The sequence below is a fragment of the Salvelinus namaycush genome, chromosome 22 (genome assembly GCF_016432855.1).
Source record: "Salvelinus namaycush isolate Seneca chromosome 22, SaNama_1.0, whole genome shotgun sequence".
NCBI classification, from domain to species: domain Eukaryota; kingdom Metazoa; phylum Chordata; class Actinopteri; order Salmoniformes; family Salmonidae; genus Salvelinus; species Salvelinus namaycush.
Genome location: NC_052328.1, coordinates 15,846,189 through 15,859,296, shown reverse-complemented (window position 1 = coordinate 15,859,296; position 13,108 = coordinate 15,846,189). Strand labels below are relative to the sequence as shown.

The window sequence follows — 13,108 nt, the reverse complement described above, 5'->3', positions numbered from 1 at the left end:
AAACAGCTTCTATCTCAAGGCCATCAGACTGTTAAACAGCCATCACTAACATTGAGTGGCTGCTGCCAACATACTGACTCATCTCTAGCCACTTTAATAATGAAAATTGATGTAATAAATGTATCACTAGCCACTTTAAACAATGCCACTTTATATAATGTTTACATACCCTACATTACTCATCTCATATGTATATACGGTACTCTATACCATCTACTGCATCTTGCCTATGCCGTTCGGCCATTACTCATTCATATATTTTTATGTACATATTCTTATTCATTCCTTTACACTTCTGTGTATAAGGTAGTTGTTGTGAAATTGCTAGGTTAGATTACTTGTTAGATATTACTGCATGGTCGGAACTAGAAGCACAAGCATTTCGCTACACTCGCATTAACATCTGCTAACCATGTGTGTGACAAATAAAATTGGATTTGATTTGAGGTTAATTAGAAGGGTGTGCTTGAAAGGATGCACATAACTCTGCAATGTTGGGTTGTATTGGAAAGATTCTCAGTCTTAAATAATTTTCCACATACAGTCTGTGCCTGTATTTAGTTTTCATGCTAGTGATGGCCGAGAATCCACTCTCACATAGATACGTGGTTGCAAAGGGCATCAGTGTCTTAACAGCGCGATTTTCCAAGGCAAGATACTCTGAGTGCATCCCAATCCAGAAATCTGGCAGTGGCTTCTGATTAAGTTACATTTTCACAGAACCGCTTGTTGCAATTTCGATGAGGCTCTCTTGTTCAGATATCGGTTGGTGGAATGAAGGCAGGGCATGAAAGGGATAACAAATCCAGTTGTTTGTGTCATCCGTTTCGGGAAAGTACCAGCGTAATTGCGCACCCAACTCACTCAGGTGCTTCGCTATGTCACACTTTACATTGTTCGTAAGCTTGAGTTCATTTGCACACAAAAAATTATACAATGATGGAAAGACCTGTGTGTTGTCCTTGTTAATGCAGACAGAGAAGAGCTCCAACTTCTTAATCATAGCCTCAATTTTGTCCCACACATTGAATATAGTCCCTGTAATCCTAGATTCAGACATTCAGGCGAGAAAAAACATCATCCAGATAGGCCAGTCGTGTGAGAAACTCGTCATCATGCAAGCGGTCAGACAAGTCAAAATTATGGTCAGTAAAGAAAACTTTAAGCTTGTCTCTCAATTAAAAAAACGTGTCAATACTTTGCCTCTTGATAACCAGCGCACTTCTGTATGTTGTAAAAACGTTACATGGTCGCTGCCCATATCATTGCATAGTGCAGAAAATACACGAGAGTTCAGGGGCCTTGCTTTAACAAAGTTAACAATTTTTTTCCAAAACGTCTTTCAAGCGGTCAGGCATTCCCTTGGCAGCAAAAGCCTCTCGGTAGATACTGCAGTGTACCCAAGTGGCATCATGAGCAACTGCTTGCACGTGCATTACCACTCCGCTATGCCTCCCTGTCATGGCTTTTGCGCCATCAGTACAGATACCAACATGAGCAGCAGCTACATAGTGGAATTCCCGCGAGACAGTAACGGTTAATGTGATTGGATGTTAATTATTTGACTAAGCTACCTGTATTTGACATTGTGTTGTTATTTCGCTGAACACTAGATGGTTTAATTTTATTTGTGTCAGTGAAACGAGGCTTCTCAGGTGAGAAAAAAACCTCACCCAAATGTATAGCCCCGTTGGAAAATATAAATGGACTGTTTGAAAATGTTTTTTAACAAAAATGTGAATCACATTTTTATTTGGCGTACCCGGTATAGGCCTGTTTGTTGTTGTCCCTCTCTCAGCTGTGAGTGAGTTATGCTTTGCTCCGTATGTTGTAGTCATTTAATATTGTATAGTATCCTTTCAATACCCATAGATCCAGTTAGAGTTTTTGTCTTTGATACAGACCTACTTTACCATGATGTGGCGATCAAAGAGTTTCCTTTCATCTTCGCTATAGTGACAGATACCCTTCTGTGTTTCCAGGGTCGGATTCTGTCTTTTATCCAACAAATGTTCAGCCTGGACAGAAAGAGGTATGAATCTCCCGAGTCACTGGCTGTGAAGGTCCTCTCTAATTGGAAAAGGCTGGTCCGCTTCCTGCAGTTCTACCTGGATGAGAATAAGTATTCATTACTTATTAGTATGAATCATAAAGAGAGGGGAATCTCTGTCTAAGGACACACAGTTGAGTGTATCTTTCCACTTATTTGCAAGATCAGCTAGTTTCTAATGAGGTAGTGCTCTTTGCGTCCTTCTTTCTATGAGAAACATGATTTGCTTCATATCCTGTGAGAGGTCAGTGAGTGATCTAAAATGAACTCAAAGCACAGAAACACAGCATACATTTCATGTCTTAGGAAATGTCAACTTTATTTTGAAAAATAACTTTGAATAATGATGCAATATGCATATTGAGATGTTTCATCCATTGCAGTAAATTGTACAATATACAATATACAGATATCACTATCTTTTGTCTTTAGTTACCAGCCCGACAAATGTATCATACATATTGACAGCATTTACTGCCTCTGTTGCAACACATTTATATTCTACTTGATTAGAGTGTTTAGAGGTACATGAATTCAGTATGATACAGTTAGAGAATGAGTACATTATTATTTTAATAGTACTACATGATGACATTATGTAGAACTCATTAGTGTTGTACTACACTCTAGTTCCCGTTGCTGAAGTACATACTGGATAACTAACTATTGCTTGCATTCTTTCTGTGGGATTAGTGTCTTTTAAATTTGATTAACTCCATTCCTGTCATTAACACAATGGACAGTTTTGAGCAGTTGAAATTAGCTGCTGCTGTAGGTGTCAAGGCTTTAAAGCCAATTTAATAATCCTTTCCAAAGTTTCTGTGTGAAACCTATCTTCTCTAGTTGCCCAGTGAGATTTCCAAAGCACCGTGGCACTTGTTTCGCCTGTCTGTTATCAAATAACCTCATAGTGATGTAACAGTGGTGTAGAAAAGCTAAATCACTGTTAGCTAGTCAAACCAGACTTGCATGTCCCGACCAAAAACAATATATATCTTGAAGATGAACAAGAGCAACAGCAGACTCTGATAAATCACATCTTGTAGTGATATCAATTGATATAAAAAAAATATTGACTGTTTTTTTAACATAAATGTTTGACAGGAACATTAAAATGCCTTAGGGCAATGCATCACAAATGTCATCGTAACATCTGACAGCAGTTTTTATCTTTAGGGATCTTGAACCTCTCTCCAAAAATGATAACTTTCCATATAGACATAGGAATTTACAGACATAACTCCCCTCTTGTACATACATACTGACAGTTACACACTACATGAACATGTGTTATGTACAGCACAATCACACAACATATACACCACAATCTGTCATCCATGTATGGTACATATTGCAAACACCTAGCCTATATAGGCCTACACTCAAAACAAGAAGATAAATCACACTAAATATGTTGTATAGATTCTGAAAGTACAATTGTGAAATATGTACAATATGTGTATGTTTCACATTTGTTCATGGGAGCATGACTTGTTTTACTGTAGACTTCTCTCTCACATAATGGATCACCAGACATGTGTAAATAATATTATTATGCAGCAGCCATGTTCAATTGGGGAGCAGACTTTACCATAGACGAAAGCAAGATACAGCAAGCAACCGTTTCTAATGTACTGTATCTCATCACTGTCAATATTATTCAGATTAAGTTACTGATAATCCAAGTCTTTATTTCCACCCCAGAATATTGTCTATTTCTTAGATGAAACTACCATATCAAAGAGTTCTTGTTTGCTCCATCAACACATAGTATTGAAATGTCAGCCTGAATGAATAAAATACATTTAGAGAAGACATTAAGCTACCATATGAATTGTATAGAAAACGAGTATAGTACAAGATTAAATAATTTATATCGTTTTCATGTACATTGTGGAGTATTCTCATATACATACCAATGTTCCCTTATTTTAAACAATAACATCTCTTATTTTAGAATTGTATCTCAAGAGAGATAGATGTCTATGACCATCCATCTTTTTGTTTTCTTTTCACTCCTCACTCAAATTTTGTCATCCATCACAAGTGTTCTTTCTCTCATCCCTCCTTTCACACTCATCCTATCCCAGTCCAGTCAAGAATCTGTTCAACTTCACTTTGTCCTCCTCTTCAGGGCTGTCTCTTCCCACTTTGGGCCATCTGTTTCGTATCTAGGTAGAAAACAAAGATGTTCAGCGTTTAAAAAGTGTTGCCTCTTCACCTCTATGGATAGCTTTAAGATACGCTGACCATTAATCATATGATAGCTGCTAAATTAGTTGTGCTTGTACGTTCACAGCATGTTTCCAACATGTTTCACTACACGTTAGCAATATTTGGATTGTTTCCGAACTTTGTGTACCTTCTTTGTTATTGGGGCCACTGGAAGTCCAGTTTGTTCTGATGGCCCAAGGCCACCATGGAGTTCCTGTTTCTTCCTGGTAGTTCCACTGGTCCCAGGTCAGGGCTGTAGGGAAATTGGGCATTGTTACTGGTGTGCTCCAATGCTGTTACAAGGAGCTATGCACAATGGTTGAGACCAGGATGTTTTTCCCACATGCATTTATTTCCAAGAGAGGGTCTCCCTTTAGATAAATTATGCATAGAATCTCTATATCTCATTGGACCACTGTGAAATACATTGGGAATTCTCCAACTCCTCCCAGCATACCTCAAACCTGACACGGCAACCCCTCCGCTAATCGTCTGGGTCCGTGCCAAGCTCCCACCCTCTGTCTGAGGAGTGCCCCATCCAGCATGTGGAATAGGTTGAAGGGCCAAAGAAATAGCTGTTCTTTCCTCAAGCCCTGCAACTCCCACCAAATTCCTGTGTTCTACAACCTTCAGACAACAGAATACCACAATTCTTCCACTGACTCGCATTAATAAAAGAAAAAAGATATCTGAAATGATTTGCCAAGAACCTGTCATATACTGTAGTTTTGGTGCTTCCAACATTTTCTAACCCAAAATATCCACATCTTTTTTTGATCTACTCCAATTATGTTGACGTAGATTCCTGTGTGTTAAAAAAAAAAAAGCTGACACATGAAGTCAGTATGATACAGTTAGAGAATGAGTACATTATTATTTTATTAGTACTACATGATGACATTATGTAGAACTCATTAGTGTTGTACTACATTGTGTTTTGTTAAAAATTAGGTAGGTTGGAGCCACATTGGTATTTATCTGATTTAAATATAAATATTAAAGTCATTTTATTTAAAGATGCACTATGCTGAAATCGCTCCACCATTTCCCAACCTGGTCTCAGAGCATTTCGCATTATTCTCTACGTAAATCCGAGACACTCCATTTAGTACGATATGCTACGTTTCGTATAGTATGTATTATTTTGTGGATGTCCATCACCCATTTCGTATGAAATATTGCGAATAACAATTTGTGTTAAAGTTTTGCAAAACGTATGATATGTACAAATTCTACCTAGGTGGCTAGGAGGCTAACATTAGCTAGGCTAGGGGTTAGGGTTAAGTTTATGAGTTATTTTAAAGGGTTAGGGTTACGGGAAGATATAACTAACATGCTAAGTAGTTGAAAAGTAGCTAAAAAGTAGTAAGTAGTTGAAAAGTTTCAAATTAGATAAAATGCTAAAGTTGTTCGAGATGAGATTTGAACTCGCGATCTTTGAGTTGCAAGACATTCAAATTATACGACAACCTATCCACCCCGTAAAACCACCCTCCTTTCGTTCTTGCCTTAAGTAACCATCTGTCTTATGTAACCATACCAAACATGGATTTACTTACAGAATAATACGAAATGCTCTGAGACCAAGTTGCATTTCCTGGTTGCTAAAATTCTAATAGTTTGCCTAATTTCCGTTTATGTGACAGAACAAGCAATTATAGTGTAGAGAATTGTTGTACCGTCGAAACCGTTGTGAAATATATTTTCCATAAGCAAAAATATTGTATTTTGTACAAAACCGAAAGTAAAAGACGCAAAAACAAAACTTAAAAACGGGCAGCATAGAAATAGCACACACAGAACAGATATACAACTTCATAGACTTGCTTTCAATGAGAATGACAGATATACAGTACCAGTCAAAAGTTTGGGCACGCCTACTCATTCCAGGGTTTTTCTTTATTTGTACTATTTTCTACATTGTAGAATAATAGTGAAGACCTCAAAACTATGAAATAACACATATGGAATCATATAGTAACCAAAAAAGTTTTAAACAAATCAAAATATATTTTAGAATTTGAGTATCCACCCTTTGCCTTGATGACAGCTTTGCACACGCTTGGCATTCTCTCAACCAGCTTCACCTGGAATGCTTTCCAACAACTCTTGAAGGAGTTCCCACATATGCTGAGCACCTGTTGGCTGCTTTTCCTTCACTCTGCTGTCCAACTCATCCCAAACCATCTCAATTGGGTTGAGGTCGGGTGATTGTGGAGGCCAGGTCACCTAATGCAGCACCATCACCATCACTCTCCTTCTTGGTGAAATAGCCCATACACAGCCTGGAGGTGTGTCATTGTCTTGTTGAAAAGCATATGATACTCCCACAAAGCGCAAACCAGGTGGGATGGCGTATCGCTGCAGAGTGCTGTGGTAGCCATGCTGGTTAAGTGTGCCTTGAATTCGAAATAAATTAAAGACAGTGTCACCAGCAAAGCACCCCCACACCATCCCACCACCTCCTCCATGCTTCACAGTGGGAACCACACATACGGAGATCATCCGTTCACCTACTCTGCGTCTCACAAAGACACGGCGGTTGGAACCAAAAATCTCCAATTTGGACTCATCAGACCAAAAGGACAGATTTCTACTGGTCTAATGTCCATTGCTCGTGTTTCTTGACCCAAGCAAGTCTCTTATTCTTATTGGTGCCCTTTAGTAGTGGTTTCTTTGCAGCAATTCGACCATGAAGGCCTGATTCACACAGTCTCCTCTGAACAGTTGATGTTGAGATGTGTCTGTTACTTGAACTCTGTGAAGCATTTATTTGGGCTGCAATTTCTGAGGCTGGCAACTCTAATGAACTTATCCTCTGCAGCAGAGGTAACTCTGGGTCTTCCTTTCCTGTGGCGGTCCTCATGAGAGCCAGTTTCATCATAGTGCTTGATGGTTTTTGCGACGGCACTTGAAGAAACTTTCAAATTCCTTTAAATTTTCCGTATTGACTGACCTTCATGTCTTAAAGTAACGATGGACTGTCGTTTCTCTTTGCTTATTTGAGCTGTTATTGCCATAATATGGACTTAGTCTTTTACCAAATAGGGCTATCTTCTGTATACCAACCGTCGTACCTTGTCACAACATAACTGATTGGCTCAAACGCATTAAAAAGGAAAGAAATTCCACATTTTTACTTTTAACAAGGCACACCTGTTAGTTAAAATGCATTTCAGGTGACTACCTCAAGAAGTTGGTTGAGAGAATGCCAAGAGTGTGCAAAGCTGTCATAAAGGCAAAGGGTGGCTATTTTGAAGAATCTCAAATATAAAATATATTTTGATTTGTTTAAAACTTTTTGGGGTTATGTATTTCATAGTTTTGATGTCTTCACTATTATTCTACAATGTAGAAAATAGTAAAAATAAAGAAACCCTGGAATGAGTAGGTGTGTCCAAACTTTTGACTGGTACTGTATACCTCATGTTTCGATGCGAATTTTGCCCATATTGTAGCTTTAAGTAATTATCTCTAAATGGTAAGATGATATCAGTTGGTCGGACATTTTCAGTATTTTCAGTGTTTTTCTTTCTAGAAAGCAAGATTTGAGTCATTCTACAAACACAACCCATGACCTACTGCCAATGAAAGTCTGAACTCCTCTTTCTACAAAGTCTAAAGGATTTAAAAGTTAATAGGTGCACACACCCACAAAAGATGATGAAACTAAAGAGAGCTGTGATTAATTACAACTTGACTTCTCTGTTCTTGTATCATGATCAGTTCAAGATGTTCACACAACTTTGAAGGACCAACAAGCTCCAGCTGTTATCTTTAGTGACCTTTTTTTAGTTTCTTCAGCTAGAACAGACCATCTCAAATGGCCGACAAGTTGAGTCAACAGCCAAGTCCTGATTGTTATGTTTTGTGGACATTTCCAACGTGGTAATCCTAATGTTTCTTTGTGTGTTTAAGAAATACTGTACTGTAAATACTGTAGGAAGAAATACAGTGTTTTTTAGAATAGACTTTAGAGTATAGAGTTTCTTGAGAGGTCCTCACCAGTAGAGCTGTGGACAGGATCTCTTCAGGGAGGTAGATGTCTGTCCCAGTCTGCTCTGGTTTCTCAGCTTGGTCTTCTTCACCAGATCCTTCACTTTGCCCCATGTGTAGTTCTCACTCAGCTACACAACCAAACACACATATCTCAGCATTAACAAATTGGTTCTTTCCCCACTGTTTGGTCAGGACAGCGTGTTTTTAAATCTACTGTAACATTGTGTTGTGCAGATGTACATATTTGGACCGCAAACAGGGGTTGAGGCTGTTGTGCACAGCCCAGTGAGTCAGAGGAGGGATGTTTGTGACTCACCCGTCTGTGTGGGGCAGAGAGACCCTCTGTACTGTCAAAGAGATAGGAGCGTGTCTCTCCCTCTGTGTAGCTCCTCCGATTCAGGCCCCTCCTAAATAGGGGCACCAGGGGCTGGCATCCGCCTTGGTCACTCTCTATAGAGAGAAGGAGAGAGAGATATGATATGAATTAGTGTCATGAGGGCTGGAACCACTCACTACTCATAGTGGGGGAAACTATTATGACACATGGTGATGTGAATCAGCTGTCCCAGAGGACCCCCTGTTTTCGCCCTGCCACCACTTCCCACTCAACCTCCCCACCCCCTCAATCTGTTATCGCAGTACAGGGAGGACCATTTGCCATCCCCCTACTTCCCAGCTCCAGTTTCTAGAATCCTGCCTATTGGAGGAGCAAGAAATTCCTAAATCCATTGTACGTTATATGTTCCTTCCATATGCAGAATGCCAGGAATTTCCCTCTCCTGCTCAAGTAATAATTTTGCGGTCTCCTCTGGACCACCGTACTGTCAGGAGGGTAAAAACATTTGGCGAAATGACTCTGTTGCTGGGTGACTAGCGTTGCTTGGAATGTTATGTGAGATGATAAAGCGAAAACACACCTTGGGTGTCACCCGGTCACGTTTTGAAACCTAAGATTCACTCATAATGTTTTAATAAACCCATTAGATCCGTTTCAGGAAAACGTTGGGGAAACATGTATTTTAATTCGGTCTTATGTCGTTGTGTGTGACTGAATGAGGCCCGCAGGAGCAGGTTATTAAGTGCTAATCTACCTGCCAATGAAATAATACACTGGTTTTCTGAGGGAAACGAAAGGGTTGCGTAGAAAACATCTGATGAAATTACTGTCAAACTGCGCCAAAAACACTTTTTGAGAATGTATGGAATATTCATTGGATTTTGAGTGAGGAGAGTTGACTGGATGTTGATTATGGGTTGTTATCATGTTATTAAGCAGTTAACTGACCTCTCATGGCTGTGAGTCCTGTGTGACGTGTGACCTCAGGGATGGTGGAGAGGTCAGAGAGGGTGCCACTCATGGATGTGGTCAGGAACTCACTCCTGGAATGTCTTTTCTGCTCCTGAAAGGCCAGGCCGGCCATTCCACAGCTACAGTGCTGCAGGAAGAAGTCCTGGGGGACAGACAGGAAGAGAGGGTACAGGACTGTTAGTAGGAGGGACAAACCACCACATCAAAACAATGATCTTGGAGAAAACACTGCATATTAAATGTATTTGCAATCAGAATCTAGTTTTACTGTTTTTCTCACTCATGGGTCAAGGGTCCTCCAACAGTACTTACTTGACTCAGACAGCAACCACCTGTTACAAAGAGTGAAAATGTGCTTTGGCCATCACAATCTTGCATTTTTGGGCCTTCTATGCTGCCAAAATGTTATGTGATATCTGAGTTTGTTTGACTATTTTAAACTTACTTTAACGTAAAAACCTGATTTGTTGTTTTCATGCATAGAGTGTGTATTTTCCTATTTCTTTTCAAGATTGAGTTGGATTTATGGCAACCTAACCTAAAAAAAATGTACTTCAAGACTCTACATCAACTTAACCGAAGTAGGCCTAGCTATTTTTTCTCATAAGCCTACAACATATGCGCTATGCAGTTACATGTATGGTAGTTCATAGAAAAATCAGAGAGACTTCCCGAGTCATTGTTTAGAGTTGGAAAAAGTTCTCATCCGTTTATCCCAGCTGAGGAAACTCTGGACGTCACATCCACGCTAACGTAAAATCCTGTTGAAGTTCAAACCACGCAGATGCCCAGCAGTAGCATAAATGGAATAAGATGAAAGCCTGGAGACGAGAGTTGTTTTTTCCTGCTTCATTGTTAACAATCAAACTTGTAGTGTCACTTTTACAGTAGGGGGATTTTTCATCACGTGAATGTTATACACTCGCCACCTGCACAACTTCAGAACCCAGAGCCGTAACCCAAGTGACTCATTAGGTGAAGTCATTTCCTAATCTTGTGCAAAATAATTTCATTCTCCGCACTGAAGTTACCTCTACCCTGGACACATGGTGCAAACTCTACACTAAAATAACATAATCTCTGGACAGTGCTCTCTCCCGGAATTCCTTATTTGGACTCTGAATGGCCTGTTATGCAACCACTAGACGTTTATACTGTAAAATGGGTAAGCATGGCATGATGAATGACCACTGAAATCCTGCTCCATTGCTTTGTTTTAGTTTTGACTGAACTTTGACCACAGTCTGATATCCCCGCTGGACCCACAACCACACTCTCCCCTCTGTGAAGACACCCCCTCTACTGAGAAGGGGTGGTCTTTGCCCTCTCCAAGGACCACCCCAGCTGTGTGTACTTAGCCCTTAGAAGGAGGCAGCTCCCACCTTTGGGGACTCAGAGGGCCGCCCACACCAGGCATTTGACCTCTGACCAAAAGAAGAGGATTAAACTGTTGGAGGCATTATGTCTCTGTGCACTCAGGGGAAAAGCGAAGGTCCAGAACACTCCGGCTCTGGAATGTTCCCTTCATCACATCCCGTTTCTCAATAACCCAGGGACAGCCTTCGGACGGCTCCTTTGTCTGAGGTAGTACTTATTTTAGAGTAAGGAAAAGGGGAGCTTGAGGCCTGACAAGTGAGCTCATATTCATTGCTCACATTAGAAACTTGATTCGTTTTCTTCCATTCTAGTATTGATTCTAGATATGTTTTTGTGCATCTCAGTTCATCTGACTGATCGTAAGAAACCCCAAACCACCCTGGTCGTGGTAGGTTGGCTCTAATGCAATTGTCTGGGTCTCTGTGTTTATAATGAGCCCAGCAGTGACCCTGGTGCTGATGTGAAAGGTGGGGTAGATGGGCCTAGGCACAGGGAACCATAGGTGTCAGCACCACCATTCATGGGGCTTAGATGTGCCCCAGCTGACTTGCTCATCCTTTTGATGTGTCATCTACATGTTTCAGGTTGTGGCCTAACCATAGAAACACTCACAGCAGGGGAAATTATTACTAAACGCTTGGGAGGACAGCTGTTGTGGTCCTCAAAACCATCTGAAAATGGTGTGCACATCTTTCAAGACCGGATTGGGCCCAGAGAGAATGACACCCACACCTTACACCTTACATTTGAATGGAAAATTATAATTATCGAGGTAAAATCAAATCAGAATTTGGTGACCTTAAAGAATTGTAAGTCCTGCTAAGATTGTTGAAGAGTTTTGTTTTTTTAGAGAGCATGTGGTTGTTTTTGAATGAGCACTTTTTGGGATCTCTCTCACTGTTCCTCTCTCAATGCTCCTTTCTCACTGTCCCTCTCACTGTCCCTCTCTCAATGCTCCTTTCTCACTGTCCCTCTCACTGTCCCTCTCTCACTGTCCCTCTCTCAATGCTCCTTTCTCACTGTCTCTCTCACTGTCCCTCTCTCAATGCTCCTTTCTCACTGTCCCTCTCTCACTGTCTCTCTCTCTCTCTTTGAAGACTTTGAAGTGTAGGCTCCTGCTGGGCTCACCCTTTGCTTCAGTGGAAAGCTTTTCCGGCCCCCAGGCCCAAACTGACAGAGCTAGTTTGGAACAAGCTCTCTGAAACCCCCTGAACATAGCCGCTCCGGTATTGTGCCAAAGTCTCAAAAGGAAAGCGAGACATCCACACAATGCCAAAGTACTTTTCTTTAGAAGCACAGGCAAATGTCACAAGAGAGGGGGCAAAGTTGAATACAATGCAATAAGGTGTCACCCAAATCTAGTCTGGGTTGTTGTTTTTCAAATCCAAGTTCAGTTTTTTTTTCTTGTGTTGAGCTGATTCCGAAAGACTAACTATGAACACTTGTTGAGTTGGGTTCAACCGATACTGAAACATAAAATTGAGGTAGTGTTAGGACTCTAAACTATACATTCCTAATTTTCTATTCAATTCATTTTCACACATGTTCCCATGTTATTACCATACAGATTTTTTTAAACAACGGCACAACTTTAAAAAAAATCCATAAATAACCAATGGTATTTTCTCTCTCTGGCGTTGGTAAGATTACATTCAGAGCCAATTTATTCATCCTGTTTGGGAGCGGAAAGCAAGAGTGAGGAGAGCTGGCCTTGGGGTTTTATAGGTTATACATTGTTAACTGAGAAGATTTTTAGCTATTTTATGAGAGTTTACTGGAATGCTACTCTAAATGGTGCTTACTACAGAGAAACAAAAAACGTAAATCGGCCTATTTTAATGCTGACGTTGGACCCGCCTTTGTGCATTTTCATAGCCACGTTTGTTTGAACCTTTATCTATATCTAATTTTGAATAGCTGTGAGACAGTGATATTACAGCTACAGAATATGATTAGCTAACATGGACATCCTTTCAGATATAAACGGATAATTCTTATTTATTTTTCAATTCTGGTAAATCATCTTGTTTGTATGATGTTGCTGGGGTTCAGATGTTGATTTTTCAGGTAGTCTAGTTATCATCATGAATGATGCACCATTGTCCCAGCCACAGACCCTAACTCCTCTGCTCTCTCTAAACAGGTGGCAGGAAAAGCCC

General features: G+C 40.3%; 1 protein-coding gene across 1 annotated transcript in view; it reads right to left on the bottom strand.

Annotated features, from left to right (window-relative positions):
• Positions 1 to 2,356: 2,356 nt before the first annotated feature.
• The window catches only part of LOC120017608, a 30,608-nt gene continuing 19,856 nt past the window's right edge, over positions 2,357 to 13,108 (bottom strand). The window contains exons 4-8 of the mRNA XM_038960472.1: positions 9,549 to 9,714; positions 8,580 to 8,713; positions 8,270 to 8,391; positions 4,413 to 4,517; positions 2,357 to 4,221 (exon numbers count right to left, since the gene is read on the bottom strand). Coding sequence (XP_038816400.1) covers positions 4,421 to 4,517; positions 8,270 to 8,391; positions 8,580 to 8,713; positions 9,549 to 9,714 — 519 coding nt within the window. The 3' untranslated portion in view covers positions 2,357 to 4,221; positions 4,413 to 4,420. The remainder of the gene's footprint in view (positions 4,222 to 4,412; positions 4,518 to 8,269; positions 8,392 to 8,579; positions 8,714 to 9,548; positions 9,715 to 13,108) is intronic.